The 18221-nt window shown below is 32.2% G+C and overlaps 1 protein-coding gene and 1 long non-coding RNA gene across 3 annotated transcripts in view; both read left to right on the forward strand.

The window, feature by feature from the left end:
* LOC145940974 (uncharacterized) overlaps positions 1–1006 on the forward strand; it is a 17578-nt gene extending 16572 nt beyond the window's left edge. Inside the window, exon 3 of the long non-coding RNA XR_014426102.1 lies at positions 803–1006. This is a non-coding gene — a long non-coding RNA (uncharacterized LOC145940974). The remainder of the gene's footprint in view (positions 1–802) is intronic.
* The window catches only part of LOC145940972 (acyl-CoA Delta-9 desaturase), a 21180-nt gene extending 3836 nt beyond the window's left edge, over positions 1–17344 (forward strand). Inside the window, exons 1-6 of one of the 2 annotated variants that reach the window (XM_083046678.1) lie at positions 892–1047; positions 11707–11975; positions 12238–12368; positions 12576–12781; positions 12910–13092; positions 13183–17344. In XM_083046678.1, coding sequence (XP_082902804.1) covers positions 11720–11975; positions 12238–12368; positions 12576–12781; positions 12910–13092; positions 13183–13549 — 1143 coding nt within the window. In that variant the 5' untranslated portion in view covers positions 892–1047; positions 11707–11719 and the 3' untranslated portion in view covers positions 13550–17344. Of the gene's footprint in view, positions 1–891; positions 1048–11706; positions 11976–12237; positions 12369–12575; positions 12782–12909; positions 13093–13182 lie in introns of those variants that run through there. The other variant, XM_083046679.1, reaches the window with a different exon arrangement.
* Positions 17345–18221: the final 877 nt, after the last annotated feature.

Genomic DNA, 18221 nt, shown 5'->3' on the forward strand with positions numbered 1-18221 from the left:
TTAAGCAGAAATAAATTACAAAATTGATACAAAACCATGCAAAAAAGATCCCGCATGCAAAATATCGGAGCATATGACAAAGAAAAAGTCTTTATGTTTGAGTTTCCAACATTTTTCCACCGAGGTTTCTTTATCGGAAAAGAAGACCGCAAAATGCAGCTTTCATTCTCGATCTGTATTATAGTGTTGGTCGACACATCTATTAACTATGATTTATATTTTTATATAGTGTGTTATTAATTTTTTCCTGGATTTACAAAACAATGAATGTAACTTTTGTTTTCGTTAAATTTCGAAACAATATAATTTTTGTTTTCGTCGAGTTTTGAAGTTGAAAAACACGCAAAGATCCGTATTGAATGTTTATATATATACTGATATCAACAATTTTTCGCAAATTTATTACAGGAAACAGCTGAATATAATTCAAATACAGAAATTTAAGTTCTTTATAAGAAAAATAACTTTTAAACATTTTTATAAATTAAACTAGCTCGACAGATACTATAGCAATTTTAACGTTCTGAAAAGTTTGCAAATTACGAAGGAAACATTAAAAAAACACAAATGCGTGATTTGCACACAATCAAATTGTTGATTGACAAATCGACACAATTGATTAACAAAGCACAAAAAGTCAATTCTGGGTCACAGAGCAAGGAAAATCACGTTCTATGGATCGAACTATATTGAAAAGAGAATTGCGCTATACTTTTTATGACACTTCCGCCGGAGAGTTGCCTGTGTTCTCCACGCAAGCAAACCGTAGGGGGGATCATCCTTTTGCAGTCGTGCTTTTTAGGACAATCGCCACAAACGAAGGGTAGAGGGAGGGGGAAGTTTCGTTGACGGCTGTCGTTTTACGCGAGACGGCGCGAAGCTGATAAGTGGGACATACGCTCCAGCATCTTGGTATTTCGTAGTGAACTCGCTACCAGATCGGATCATCCATTCAGGAAAAGACAGTCGCAAGTCTCTGTGTCCAGTATCAAACTCGCTATTGTGATCCTCGCGGGAAGTAAGCTGCGCTCTCATTCACACTTGCCCGTAAGTCGTCTGTTCTGTCGTCGCGAGCTTTTTCGACTTTTTTTTTTTAATTTACAATATGTCATGATGCCTCATAAAGCACGGAATTCTCGAATTACCGTCTTAAGCAAAGAGATATAAGCGGTACAGCAATTCTAAATAATTAACGGTGAATTAATTGCAATTGAATAATGTACCTATACACATTGAGATCTTTCTCTTTGAAATCTGAGGCAAAATGTTAATTCATATTCAATTGTAGAATAATATTTATAATAATTTAATAATAATTATAATTTTTTATAATATTTCTCTTATATATATGTACTAGATTGTGATGTGATAATAAAAAAAATTAAGAACAGCCATGTAATCGTAAATATAGTGTAAATTTGTTGTCGTTTATATAACGTATTGGCACGAACAGTTGGCTGTAAATTTTATAGTAAAATCTGTTCGACATTCTCTCTATTACTTTTCCGACAGAGTATACTTAAAGTTCTTGTTACTAACTATTAGTATACGCTGCAGATGTTTGAGTATTCATTCCATTTGTCGCCTTCTAAATGGATAACTAACGGGTACTCAGATAACAAACGAGAAAATCTTTTGAAGTGTACAAAAGAATTCGTCGAACAGTTCCGTTACTTCGCACAGATTGATATTCGAAATGCCTAATTATTTTCAATATACGATTATATTTTCTATTGCGTGCACGATTGTAAAGATGTGAAGCGCGAAGATTTCTTTTTCTTTTCTTTTCTTTTTTTTTTTTTTCTAAAGAAACTAAATTAAAAAGAAAACTTCCAAAAATTTTTGAAATTGAAGAATCTATAAGCACGGTCATTATTTATACCGCGTTTTTTTTTAAATTTTTGACATTTTTTATTTGACGTTTACAAGTAAACTTCAAATAAAAAATCTGTTAAAAAATTTCTTATCGTTAGATTAAACAAAAAATCCATCGTTATCTATCTTCTCTTTTGAAGCTTACAATTAGTTGGTCGGAAACTATTTTTACCTGATCTTAATTTTTGTTTGAAATTTCTTAGTGTAAATCTTCTTCAAATATTGACTTTGTAAATTTACTTTGTATGCGGCTCGACATTTTCGTTGAATAGATATCGACTGGCGGATTTCGAAATCGGTCAAAGAATTTATAAAGTTCATCGCGCGAATAATTTTTAAAATGCCCTATGCAGGCGTGTGTATGTATAACGCGTAACTTCTTTCATTTTCGTATTTTTTCAACTGCATTTAGTAGCGCCGGTTCAAATCTTTGCAACTCGAAGTAAGATCGCACGGTAAGGATCCGCGATTCCTTTCTCTGCTAATGCATTTAAAATTTTCCCATTTGTCGCGCCAACAAATTTTCTGTATGGCACACTTTCTTGAGCTGTTGCCCTGCTTATCAGAGTGGAATCAAATAGAATCTCGTAGAGATTCCTCCTAATGGGTACATGCTGTATAACATAACGTTGTCACGTGAATGCCGAATCATTTCGCTGTACACGCTGTTGACATTCTTAGTGTGTTTTGTTCTTAGTTGGTATTGTATACCATATATTCAAGATCCATTACGCGGAGGAATGGAATGCATAATTATGAGCATCGAACTTCTTACATTAATTCAAACTACTCAAAATGTCAGCGAATATAGAGTAGACGTACAAAAAAATTATATATTATATATTTATATTATATATATATATATACACATATATATATTTATTATATTATATATATTATATATTTATATAATAAAAATAATTGTTGTGTATGCAACATATGCATCTCTCTCCTGTACGACACACTTCTTGAGCGGTTGTTTTGTTTGTCAGAGTGGAAATATCCTGGAAGTGGAAAATTTCCTAAAAATTTCTAATAGATACAATAAATTTCTAATAGATACAATAAATCTGCACAACATAATTTGTTACGTGTAAACATTGAAATATTTTGCTGTGCATGTTCTTATTTTTGATGTAATTATGAGGTTTAAGTATAAAATTATATATATTAGGATCAGGAATCAGGTTAATTAAAAGCCAAGTAAAAGCGCTGTAAAAAGAACAAGAGTTGAAAAATTAAATTCGATTTTGAGTATAATTAAATTGTGTATATCAATTAATTCAGAGAGAAAGATGTTTTGCAATTATGTTCACATATTTGATCTATTCGCCGCGAATATTGTTTGAATAATATAAATATAAATGAATTGAAATTTCAAGTTGCACATCTGAGCTACATACATATAATTAGTCGGTGAGGTTTGTAGGTACAATTTACAGCGCTTGTCTCTTAATTAGCCTGATTCCTAATCCTTCTTATTTTTGGTCCAAGTATTTTTGATCGAATATCTTTGTCCAAAATCTTCGATGATGAAAGATAAAATGCATACTTGTGAGCATCAAACTTCTTATATTAATCAAATTACTCACAGACGTTTAAAGTTTTGATAAACGAAAAACAGAAGTATAGAAAAAAATCTTATAATTACATAATAATTTTTAATTTATGCAACACACGCACATCTTTCTCTCTTTTGCTTACCCCTCTTTTTTTTAAATTGTGTTAATTATCATCCATAATACGCAACAGCAATGTATTTTCATTAGAGTTTCTGAGAAGAAATTTATATGCGAATTTTCATTAGATTGAGATTTAATATTTTTTGACAAATAGGACAATGCAATGATTATATGTTACGTTAGAGTAATCTTGTTAACATATTTTATGTACAATGCGCACAGTACAGTTTCGAGACAAAACGCAACAGAATGCAGCAGTTAAGGATTAAAACAGCAGAGCGGTTTACGCGAGTAGAGAGAGAGAGAGCAATTTCGCTGCAACATAATTACATTGCAACACGTGCTCGAGTTTCGTTTGTATGCAATCCGTGCGACTGAAAGTAAAATTATGAGGAAATGGAGAAAGAAATATGATTTTACAAAGACAAAATATAGGAAAAAGTAGATTATCGTTCATTGTTTAGCGAAAACTATCGCGTTGAATATATATTTATATTATATTGATTTTGATCGTATTATATATTAGTGCATTTATATTAATGTTGTCTTTATTCATTACTTTGAGAGAATAAAGCGTTCATTGGTCATTTAAAATAATTGCAATTAATTTTCTAACGTGATATTTTTTTAGTATTTTAATGCAATATTGAGAATAGTGTCGTGAAAAATAATTCATGAACGACAGTGGATTTATTGATTAAACGAGTGAGCTAAACCGCAACAATATATTCAAAATGCAATTGTACCGACTTCGTTTTGTAATTTTTACGCGCATTGCTTTACGCAATTTCCCAGTCTCGTAATCGTATTATGTATGGCGAAGGACATAAAAGACTGTTAGAGGAAACAATGAGAAAATTCTCAGTTGCTCCTCGAAGACTTCTGTCTCCGAGATGACGCGTCCTTGTGGATTATTATACTTTATTATACATAGAGAGCTATCTTGAATAAAGTTTCGATGTGTTATATGAGTGAATCAAAAAACATACAAACAAGAAGGAGCAAAAATAAGTCGAAAATGTAAAATAAAATTTTTTCAAGATTTTGTTTTGGAGCAAATTGATTTTTAAATTTAAAAATTGACGCATATTTACGTTTTCATAAGCTTGAATAATCCCTAACAATCTTGTATTATACATTATCGAATTTATCTAGCTATGAAAATAGCAATTAAAAGCTATACAACATTCTTTCTGTTAAAATAATAAATTTTTATTTTAATTTTATATTCTTATATATAAAATTATATCTTTTTCAGTGTAATTTAAATTATCTTAAATTGTTTTACTAAAATAAAATGTTATGTACCGTTATATTTATATATTAATACATAAAATCATTGCACTATATTAATACATAAAATCATTGAAACGAATTTGATGATGCACGACACAAAGTCGTTAAAAATCAGTCAAGCTTAAAAAGGCTTAATTGTTATTAATTTTTTTCAAAGAAAGTCAATTTTCTCGAAAACGAAACCTCGTATGAAAACATTTTATTTCACATTTTCGATTTACTTCTGCACCAAGAATCATTTTTTTTGTGTTCTATATTTACATATCTATATAAACCGGACGCGTCTCGAACATAACTTGTGATGATAGTTATCTGACGCTACGTGTAGCAGTACACGTTCAATCTTGAGAAAGGACATCATGTGCCATAGGATTAGTAGGTCATGTTCCTCTTTAACATCTGCTTTCTTTTGACCATCGGCGCAACATTCGATTCATCTGCAATTTAAAGAACGTTTCAATGTGTTATTAATAATCAATAACATCTAAATACTCTCGATAAGAGAATCACTTCTTATATTTCAATTTTCTAATTGTTCGATAATTATCAGCTCATCAGCTTTGATTTTCTTTTATTGCGTTTGTTTTTGAAAAACACGGATATCATCTTCTCAATTAAACTGGAATGCAAAAAAAAGAAAAGAAAAGAAAACAGGCACGTGCTCGCACGAGTTTTCAATTTCTTGCGCGTGTTGCAACGTTGTTGTGAGCTTTTCGTACGTGACTTTCTTCGCAAATCACACCAGGCATGGCTCAGTCTGTAATCAAAAATGTGAAGTGCTACGTGATCTCGGGCTGGGAGACTCGTGCCGAGCTCGACAAGTGAGACTAGGGATTCCAATCCACGATTGGCAATGACCTCAAAGACGCCATTGGCCTGCTTTTCGAAGAACCTGTTCCTGTTTGCACGCGCCGTGATTACTTATATGTTCTTCCTCGTTTCACCAACATCTCTCGTCTGTTGGTCCCCTTTCTCCGCCTGTCTTCTAACGTGATCTATCCAACTACATCATGTACCGTTTCGAAGCTATGCCGCGAGCACTTTTACTAGAAGATCTCTGGCACTCCTCTGTGCTGATTATGCGATTTTACGATACAGAAGAGAAACGCACGCATTGTAAATGCATCGTTCAACATGTTACGTTTTTAGAAAAATATATTTTTTAGTAGCATGTAATTTAATTCAAAACGTTCATGTTATGATTATTATCATTCATGTTAATTATTATTTTCGAGTTGTTTAAAAACATTTTTTACAAATATATGTAATATTATATATTTAATTAGATTCACTTAAGAAAGTTTAGAAAGACTTCGAAATTTATCCATTTATTCAGCACTGATTTTTATTTCTTTCTCTATGTTAAGGCTCCTGGGTGCTCACCGCGGCCATATTGGAATCGTGACGTCAGAGGCGAGAAAACACACGCTATTTTTTTTTAGATGCCATTTCTAAATAAAAACATATTTGCATAAAATAACACTTAAGATCTCTTTAATACACTTCTAAAAAACGCCGAAAACTATTCTTTTCCCTTGACAGTCAATCAACAACCCTAAAATGATCGAGATCAGACTTTGACATGCGGAATGACTGCGCATATGCAAAGACCAGAAGGACTGGGCCTCATAATATTACATTTTACAGCTGTTGATTGATTATAAAGGGAAAAGGATAGTTTTCGGCGTTTTTTTAGAAGTGTATTAAAGAGATCTTAAGTGTTATTTTATGCAAATATGTTTTTATTTAGAAATGGCATCTAAAAAAAAATAGCATGTATTTTCTCGCCTCTGACGTCACGATTCCGACATGGTCGGCAAGGTACCAGGAGCCTTAATAAAATAAAAAAAAATATGAGTTGTTCTACTTCAGAATACACTTTTAACTCGTAATCGTATCCTTGCAAAAAAATCAATATAATCGTGCTTTTCTCTATGAGTGTTGTCGTCATCACGAGATCGATTATAAGATTGGAAACCATATGCCTTTGATAGCGCTTTCACAAGGATTATTCCTTACCGTGTGCACATAGCGATATTGTTGCAGAAAACGAGGAGATAGCTGTACTACTGACTTATAGCCAATCTATAATTAACCCCTCGTCACGTTGGATCTTTTCTCTTTAAGTCAAAGAAGAACGGTGAAAATGACACTTGTCGATGACGTGTATTGAAAAGCAAAATTGAATATGCCAATCAAAGATGATAGGAAAACATAACAAACGCGCCAGTTAGCCTAATTAATAATAAAGAAGCAAATGCAATTAAGAAGATTAATAATTGTAGTTTCCTTTGCTATTTTAAATATGTGCCTTTAAAAATAGCATGCGTAATATATATATATATATATACAATATATATCCGTAAATATATATATATATATATATATATATATATATAATATATATACATATATAAAACTTAATTTTTCCCAAGATTAAATTAATCAGTCATAGCTAATTTTTAAAATCCGCATTAGGCGATTGATAATTCGTGACAATTAAATGTATAATTCTATGTGTCGCGTATATATTAATATGTACATGCGTATAGTTTTGTTAAACGATTTCTACATTATAATCTAAGAAATTATAAGTCGAATTTTATCTCAAATTTTATCATGGATCATAAATTAAAATACAACTACAAAATAAGCTTCATAGCTTATTATTTTGCAGATAATGATTTTCACGCGTGATTGATAAATTTTTTTTGATCCATTCTAGATGTCTCGTTCTTTTATTTAGACCCGAAGATATACACTAATATTCTTATATGAATTATATGCCTTTCTCTTTGATAGTTCCATGAAGTTTGAAAGGCTTCTAACTATGTAGCTATATTATCATCATAAATTGGGTAGTTAAATAAAAATTTATGACATACCATTAGCGAAGAAGAGCACAAAGTTCTTTACTCTAAGTAAAGAGTTAATATTGGCGTCAGTTAACCATTCGCTCAAACTCTGTTGCATTATTCTTATCTCGAATGTCGTCTACGATGATTAACAGTTAAGGTTGTGCGAACATAAATTCTTTAAGAGAAATACACATTAACATTTTCAACATAATTATATCTAAATTTTTATTTTAATATCTGCAGTCACGTGTAAAGAATAATGTATATTCACACATGTTCGCTTCTTTTCTTTTCTCTATCTTTCTCTCTCTTTCCTAAAATTGATAAGAGAACGTATTCAAAATAATTTTTTGTTTAAATTAAGAGATATTTGTAGATTAAAAAAATAAGGCCCACATTTTTTTTATAAATCCGGACGAAAGATTTTTAAAAAAGTATAAGTTTCTTGAAAAATTCGACAGTCAAAAAAATTATATTTTCACAATAAATATTATAACAAAAATGTTTCAGACTTCAATGAAATATGAAACATAAAAACATTTCAACTAGTTATGATACAAATTAAAATAAATTATATGATAACACATACTTTTATTTAATAAAGAAATTACATTATGTAAATCATTTGCTAGTGCATATGTATATCTTAGGAAACATAAAAAATTTGAAGATGTACAGTTCATTATATTATCAAGAGAATAATATTCCATGCACAAGTAAGCAAAAAATCTACAAATACCATTAATCATTCTAAAATTATCACAATGATATTTGTGCTATGACAATATCGCAGAGTTCATTCATGAATGAGAGCGAAAGTGATTTTACAATTTCAATGTTTTGCGATACATATATATATATGTATTCTGTCTGATTTCATTGTAGAGGCTTTAATTTTTTTCCTTTGACGACGATTTACGAGAAACTTTAAACTGCATCTATCGTATTCTGACATTCCGTAAATCGACATTCCGAAGAAAGTAAAAGAGATCAGTTCGTTTCAAAAACGCTTCGAAGAGGATGTAATGTTTCTCGATAATTTATATCCATAACACATTTTTCGATTTAATCAATAATGCCATATAATTTAAAAATAAATTCCAAAAATGTATTAAAATAATGACATATATAATATATAGGCAAATTTATATATATACAATATATATATAGGGCACATATGTTGATTTATTTATCATCGATTTATATGATGATTAAATTTTTTGGATAACGATTCAGATTAGACTTCTTGAGCTCATGAACGTTCATCGCGAATCTAGTTTCGTTAAGTTACGTAGACTCTCGACGAGAGAACGCAGCCGTAAGAAAGTAAGGAACATTTATAAGTGGGGCACCTACATAACTCGCATCTTCTTCACGTCGTTCTTCAGGGTCGCAAAACGGAAAGGAGGGATGGCTACTTCATGCGTATAATTAGCCATAAAATGCAGCATGAACACGAAAGCGCGTTTAGTTAAGAACATTTATTTCTTATCGGAATTTTTTCGCTGTTCCAATTAACTCAAGAATTAATTCACATCGAGAATAATCGAAGCTCGTTTTCGCATCCCTTCTGTGAGATTAGAATTTTTTCTATTAGCTGCAGTATTTCGTTGATAAATTTGCGGTTTATAATACCAGCTTTATAAAAACTGTTCGGTGAATGGGTGACGTAATAATTTTAATAATCGAATCTTATTTGAATCTCACGAAGCGTTTTGAAACGCAATATTCAGAGATGAAAGTATTTACCATTTTTTCTAATCATGGAGCATGACGTTTCATGGAAATAAGCGCGATAAAATGGAAATCCGTTTCTCGCTGAACCGCAATAAAATTGCGCGCTAATGTAACGTAACTGATGATTACCAGACTGCTCTGGTGCAACAATCGCGTACCGCTTCTTCGTCGTCAAGGGCCGTTACTGTCATCGACATCGCAGCGTGCTCGGCTACGAGAAGACGACGCTATTCTCTCGACCGCACTTTACTTCGTGCACTATTCAGAAATATCATTCTCGACGAGAGACCAAACAAGAGAGACGGACCACGGACGCTCCTTCGATGTGTCGAAAGTCGAAGCGCTCCAAGTTTAAAAAATTCTCTTTTCCGCGCGCGCACACTTTCCACACGCATGTATATGGCACATTAACCACACACAATGTCCTGAAAAGCCGTAACGAGATCGTTAGACTCTGCATATAATGCACGTCGAAAGCCATCAAAGAATCGTTAATCTTTGGCTAATGGCGATGTGACAATGGAAATACCGTCCCCCTCGCTATTTTACTCGTATATGTGGCAACAAAAGAGAAGAAGGCAAAGCGGAATGCCTGTAATAACTGGAAAAATTTTGAGGTTTATACTGATATTGATATTTTGCTGATATCTCGGTTATTATTAATATAATTAGCCAATGAAATTATAATGACATGCAAGTAAAATGTATAATATATATACGTGGAGGTTTAGATATTTTTCACATTATATTGTCAAAGTGTGTCGCGGAAAAAATAGTTTCTTTATTATTCTTAAATATCAATTATTTAATATATATTCAATTATATATGAGAACATTATGATATACACTACGCAAAACAATTAGGGGAGCTCTTTAAAATTTGCAAATTTTACCGATTTTTAAGAAGCCATATCTTAGCTTAGGGAGATCGTAGGACAATGTTTCTAGATGCGTTTGAACGGGTGAAGCCTCGACTTTAAGGCGAGTAAGGTTGCATTGTTCGCTTCATCGAATTATTTTTCTTGTGAGACCCAAAATCAGATCGTGAAAAAAGTCTGGAAATTTCACGATTTTATAGCCGTCTATGGAAAAAGGAGGGATCGTGAAATCGAATGTTTCTTGTTTTTAATATATGTACCTAGATCAATTAATGTTAAATACCTGAAGAGTTATGTTAATAATAAACAACTTTAATGATCGGATAACATGAATGCCGGTGACATTACAAAAAATTTGACATTGCAAAATACAGAGGTGACTATGAGATCCGATAGGTCAGCTCCTATAGGTATGATAGAGCAATGTTTCTTGCGTCATTTTAAAGAGGAAGTTTCCTACTTCAAAGCCAATGTGGTGGCATTTTTGGTCCCATCCCTCCTTTTTCCGTAGGCTACAAAATTATGAAATTTCCAGACTTTTTTCACGATCGGCGAACAATGCAACCTTACCCACCTTAAAGTCGAGGCTTCACCCGTTAAACGCGCCTAGAAACATTGTCCTACGATCTCCCTAAGCTGAGATATGGCTTCTTAAAAATCGGTAAAATTTGCAAGTTTTAAAGCGCTCTCCTAATTCTTTTGCGTGTAGTGTATTATTATACATAAGAACATAAATTATATATTAGAAAAATAAAATATAAAATTTTCTCGTAATCTTTTATGTTTTTCCGCTACAAATACTATGTCGCAGAAATACATGGCATACAAATAATCATTATTGTATATTCAATCGAGATAAAATTTTTTAAAACGCGTTAAATGCTTTTACAATTTAGAATTATTTCTATAGATGCATTCAGAAAAAAGACGGCAAATTAATTATCAGTGATTTATAAGCAAAGATCAATTTGCTTTCTTAATTTAATGTCATATTTTTTTTTTTTTTTTAGCTAATTACCATCTATAGATTGTTGCGATTCATACAAATTTTAGTCTTGCAAGTGTATCCTCAAAACTTTAGTTTTTTGGTTTGTTTCTTTCTTTTAAAAACTGTCTTCTTAAAATTTTAAATTTCGGTATTGTGTATTTGGATTATAAATATATGTATATTCTGTAAATGTTTTTCTTTGTTGTAATTTCTAATCATAGTATCAAGGAGATTTGAAACAGATGTATAATGTATTAATTTTTTATTTTATTTTGACAGATAAGTAAAAAATTGCGAATATTTTAACATATCGTGATTATTTTAACATATCGTGAAGTGGCACAAAAGAATGTAGCTCTCATAAATTTTACAACGATAAATATCTATTACAGATATTTCAGCAATATGGCACCGAATTTATTCGGTAATTCAGCGACTTTATTCCTCGAAGCTTCCCAGCAGGATGTGTCGCAGAAAAAAACCGCGACAGAGAAAACAGTGACGCAAAAATTGCCGGTGCACAAGATACCAAACGCGAGGCCCAAATATCAATGGAAAATCGTTTGGAGAAACGTGATAGCTTTCCTGTATCTTCATCTCGGTGCGCTTTATGGATTATATCTTTTAATAGTGGCTGCCAAAGGTTACACATCTCTTTGGGGTACGTTCGATTTATATATCTTTTATAGATACTTAATTTTTTTCTCATTCATTACAATCAATTATAGATACTTATTTAATTCATTTTTTTCTCTTTAATTACAATCAACTAATTTGCAGGTAGTAGAAAAAAGTAAATGGCGCAAAAATTAGTAGAATTCCGTATTATGTAATAAAAAAATTAATTGCGGATTGCTTATTGCTTTTGAAAGATCTCATAGCATTATGTCATAAAATTTCATTTTATTTATCTTTTTTTTTAGTTACCATAATCGCAGCTTTGGCAGCTACAGGTGTTACAGGAGGTGCTCACAGATTGTGGGCCCATCGGTCTTATAAAGCGAAATGGCCAATGAGAGTTATTCTTATGATTTTTCAGACCATGGCTTTCCAGGTAAGTTTTTCAATAATATTATTAAAACATTTATTTATATGCGTGTTTTAAAAAACATCGATTATTATTCCAGTGTGTGAATGAATATATCATATCAATTAAAAAAAAAAAAAATTATAATTCATATTGAGAATGCATTTAATATAAAGAAATTATTTTTAAGGAAATTGTTATTATAATTATTAATTATGCAATTACATTTCGCAGAATCACATTTACGAATGGGTAAGGGATCACAGAGTTCACCATAAATTCACAGACACGGACGCCGATCCGCATAACGCGCAGAGGGGCTTCTTTTTCTCGCACATGGGTTGGCTCTTGATCCGCAAGCATCCGGACGTCATCAGCAAGGGTGCCACAATCGATATGAGCGATCTCGAGAAGGACTTCGTCGTCGTATGGCAACGCAGGTACGATCATTGAAGAAGACATTGTTCTTTGAGTCAATCAATCAACGAAATATATAGAACGAGCGTTTCTAAATTTCTTACACCATTATTGTCCGGCAACGTCGATTATATGAGTTTACATGTTACAGATTGTATATTATCCTGATGCCGCTTATCTGCTTTCTGCTGCCCACCTGGATACCGTGCCACTTCTGGAACGAGAAACCTATGTACGCGTGGTACGCCACCATCTTCAGATACACGGTCTCGCTGAACCTGACCTGGCTGGTGAATTCCGCGGCTCACATCTGGGGCATGAAACCGTACGACAAGTGAGCATTATCAAAGATCCGATATGTCATAGTCATGATAATCCTGTTCCTGTCGGAAACATATGTTCACGCTATTTTCTTTTTTCGCAGCACCATCAGTCCCACTGACAGCTTCAGCGTCGGCATCGGCGCCTTCGGTGAAGGCTGGCATAATTACCATCACGTCTTTCCGTGGGATTACAAGGCCGGCGAACTAGGCAACTATCGTACCAACTTCACCACAGCCTTCATCGATTTCTTTGCCTGGATCGGCTGGGCGTACGATTTGAAGACCGTAGCGCACAGTATGGTGAAGAAACGCGCTGTTAGAACAGGCGACGGCAGCAGGTATGAGCGAATGGCCGACCATCATAATGCGCACCACCATACGCATGATGGTGCTATATGGGGCTGGGGCGATACCGATATGGCTGCTGAGGACATGCAAAAGGTCGAGATAATCAACAAGGGAGATTAAACTAGAGAGATCCGATTCTTCCAGTCCAGAATCTGGGAACATGTTACGTGGAACATGCGTAAAATATTCGACGAAGTATATCGCCGATCTATGATATCAAAAATTCATGACAACAATGGCGATAAAATTATGTTATTCCTTTTCGAACAATGCAAATTACGCAGTCGATGGAAATATTACGTTTGTTGTGACGCAAACATGATGCAATTTTTTAAATTTTTTTAAATAAAAAAACACGTAATTATTTTGTCGATATTTATAATAATTATTCCAATTTGCAATTTTAATTAAGTATTGAATCTATTTGATATTATCACGTTTTTACATTGCAAATTATTGTGAATTATTAAGTTTTTTTTTTTGCGAGAATTTACTTTAAAGATGCAATTTATGCAAATATACAAGTATATAAAAAACAGTGCAAAACATGCAAAAAAATCGCCATCGTATGTTTTATACGTCAATTATCGATAAAAATGCAACAGTCATCGAATGTGCATGTTAAGAAAATAATCGCCCAAAGAAGAGTGATCAATTGTTTTAACAGCGTCAATTAATATTTATTGTATAATATTATTCATATGTTGTTACATCGTTCCTCTCTTCAAATCGGCCGTTAAAAAACGTCGCAAATTCGATCATCTTACAACAAATAAAAAAAATCTTAAGGCTCAACAGCGACTTCTTCTCGGACCGATCGGATTTTAGGATCGATTAATCAAAATGTTTTTAATCGAGGATCTATGACCACAGAAAGCGCCTTCTACATCATTTTGAAATAGTACTCTCTTAAAAAAAATTCGACTTTGTTGAAAAATCAATTGAAGTTTCACGAGGTCTTATAAAGAAGACGATTAATATGGGGAATTTTAACTGGATTTACAAAGCTATTTTTTATCTATATATTCTTTGACTATACATCTTTGAAACTTGCTTTTTTCTTTAAAAAAAAAAAAAAAAAAAAAATTAAGAAATATAAATTTTTATGTTATGCAATTTATGCAAATATACAAGTATATAAAAAACAGTGCAAAACATGCAAAAAAATCGCCATCGTATGTTTTATACATCAATTATCGATAAAAATGCAACAGTCATCGAATGTGCATGTTCGCTATGAAATTTCATTGCACAAGAAAATCATCGTTACATAAGAAATGTTATGAGTAATTGAACATGAGAAGATATTGCCGAAAACTAAGCTTCTAAAATGCAAATAGATAAAATATTATTCTCTATCTAATTCTCGAAGCAGGTTTCATTTTCGAGAGCAAACTTGTAACTTGAGAATGAGGTACATAAGAATTTAATTTCGAAGACTGAAAACTTTTAACATCTACACCAAGGAAAAATATACTTCAAATTAATCGAAAAATACATAAACACAAAATGTTGAAATATATTATATATTATAGTCACACATCAGTTATCGTACCAACTCAAAAATAATACAGGGCATGGCGTGAAATATTAAATCTAATACGAGCGAGTGGCTCAAAAAATCGAACGACGATTCGAATCAGCGTGCTGGCGTTTCGTACAATCAAATTATGTACCTAGGAATCAAATTCATTTGTGGCCTTCTGAATGACTGACTTTAGGTCGTATTAATTTGTATCAAGGCTGTTTCAAAATCTCGTGGTCAATTCTTTAATAACTACAATGCGAAAGAGCGCGTTATTGTAATCGATTTTTAACACTGTTGTAATATCAAGTAGCATAGTTTAATAGAGAGCCTAAAGTTAATCAGTAATGTAAACACGAAAACTAATGTTTATTACGCTTCATTAAAAGCGGATATTATTAAGAAGATAAGAAATTCGTAAATATATGAGACACGGCTAACAGTTTCAAGTTTTAACGACTATTGATTACGTAGATGAGTAGCAGACTATAGCTCACACTAACTTAACTTTGTATGTACAAGCGATCATAATTAGTGAACGTGTTCACATCGTATTTTAATTGACCTCTGATTTCTTTCAACATGATGGCGATAAAAAGTCCATATGGTATCGTGTCACTTTTGTTGTGACACCGATTATTATTTTTCTACATTTTTCGTTGTGATTGTCACGAATATATCGATTAATAACAGTTAAAGCTAATTTAATATTGCAAAAATGAAAATTATTAAAAAAAAAAAAAAAAAAAAATTATAGATTTATTTCATTCTTAATTATAACACAAAATATATATAACTTTCCTGGTACTATACTGCTATCACTTCGGGTATTATTTGGCATTGTCATATTTATCAATGTAGTAATAATAGTAACATCATTTCGCAGTAATACTCTGCAATCGTAGTTGAACATGTAAAACTATTTTCGTGTCGCACATAACAGAAACGCATTAGAAATCGGCGATTGGCAGTAGACTCTGACATAATCAACTTCATAAACGATGGCAATTGGACCGCCATATAATTATGTAATTATCATTAATGAGCAATTCAAGAGAGAGAGTAAAAGAAAGAGAGTGAAAGCGAGACACATCGCGCGACGCGACGCGGACCTGAATTTTGTCTGTCTTCCGTAAATAATCCGCCGTGTGCTGGATTTAAGTTCGATGGCGCGGCCTCAAGTAATGATTTCGCAAAGTGATCATTACGAAAGCGCATTGTTCGAGCGCGTAATGCCAATTGCGCGACACGCAATTAAAGTCCGCATCATTTTATCATAACGATTAGTTATAACGAATGAGGAAAACGGGCGTAAACAACAGATTTAATCGGCTCAGTGTCACAGAGATCATTATAATCTCGCACGAACGAATCTTTAAAACATTCAAGTAGCCACATGGATTTTTGCGAATCTGTATATTTGTAACGACGTGTTTGTTCCACCATAATGTATATAAAGGGATGTTTAATGATGGATGAATAGGGACTTTAAAACAACGTCTTGTTCATCAAATACCTCTGTTAGTTAGCATCTTACGCACGTGCGAATAAATAAATAAATTAAATTACATTTACAAAAATAGGAGGTCGATTTATTGTTAACGAAACTTACAACAAAATTTATTTAAATTATCAATTTGAACTCCAAGCGATGAATTAAATATTAAAGTTCGATTGTCATTATACGAACAATTTGTTCGTTTATATTAAAAATTTCACTTTGTACTTTATCTTTTTGATATTGAAACGTGTTGTAGAAAGAATCGTATAATTGTGTGACTATAAGAATTGATAAGAAAACTTCGAGCTTATCAAAAATTCGCAAAATTTATTCTGCCTTACATTGATCTATCTATATGGCTGTTTTTATCTTTTGATTAATATATTTTCGCGAAATCTCTATATATCATCTTAAATGCCCAACTCTATATACTTGGATTTATTATATTGTACCAGCACAAACTCGTGCGCGTGTATATTTATATACTTATATCTGTGATGACTTAGAATCCTCCCCTACGATTGAAACGACTGTTTGACAAATTCGTAGATTACAACTGATCCAAGTGCGAGATCTCTGTGAGAAGCCACAATTTTTCTACCTTCATTTAAATTAGAAATATTATTTTCAAGAAAGTAGCACAATTGGCATTTTTGTTACAAATCATTTTTCCTTTCCAACACGGTAGTGTCTTATAAGTTTTAAAAGTATAGTTTATAGGGGAAATAAAATGTGGCTTATAATATATATGAGATAAGCCGCGTTGTGGGATAAACGACACTTTGTCGTATTTACGTTCTTGTTTCATAGACAGATTTTGCTAAGACAATATCGATATATTTATATTGTATTTATAATATAAATAAATTATTGTTATTGATACATCAAATTTTGATACTGATATATCAAATTGTCTCACGTCATATTTGTGTCATATATATATATATATATATATATATATATATGTAATTATTATATGTATATATAATGTCTGTGCGTGCGTGTATGTTGACTTATTAATTTCGTTTAAAATAATTTAATTACTTATTATTCAAGTTGCGCGTTTTAGGAGATAAAATGACGGTATTGCGATTTTTTATTTTTAAATAGATCGTAGATATATCCTGCGTCCAGTGCTAATAATTGTTTTATTTAATCGCGAAGATTCCTAGAATGGGTCGCACCTTTGCGACATTCGCGCGCGTTTATGTAACTTTGGATTGCAAAATTTCTGATGTTTCTAGATCTTCGTGCCATGCTCACGTTGCATACAACCTGGAATTGCTCGATCGTGCATCGCAGTATTTGTAATTCGCGATAACATTCCCGTGTGTGCGCAGTTTCGACAAGATAGTCAGCAATGTTTGCCGAAAGTTTGTCGTGAATGTTTTACGAGCCCGACGGTTTTCGCCGGATGTACGTAACCAGTTATTTACATTTTCGCAACTCTCTACGTGCGACCTATACGCAAAGATTTATAAGATATAAACGTTGTGTAGTTTTATACGTCGTATCCAACAGCAATGAGGAAGCAAATCACATTGACTGAGCAATCGCAACTAATATTTCAAATCGTCATAATTGCACAATTATCGTGAAATCTATATCTTAATAAGATTTGCATAGATATCTATAATTTAAAAATTGTATGAAATATTTTTCTTTATTTTGTTGGCATTTAAAATTGACATATGACATTGAAAATTTTAAATTTCGTTCCCCGTGTAAAATATTTTGCTGTAAATTTTATAATTTTATTCTATTGT

The sequence above is a fragment of the Prenolepis imparis genome, unplaced genomic scaffold (genome assembly GCF_030444845.1).
Source record: "Prenolepis imparis isolate NDT839.2.m4 unplaced genomic scaffold, iyPreImpa1.0 SCAF_9, whole genome shotgun sequence".
In the NCBI taxonomy this organism is placed as follows: Eukaryota; Metazoa; Arthropoda; class Insecta; order Hymenoptera; family Formicidae; genus Prenolepis; species Prenolepis imparis.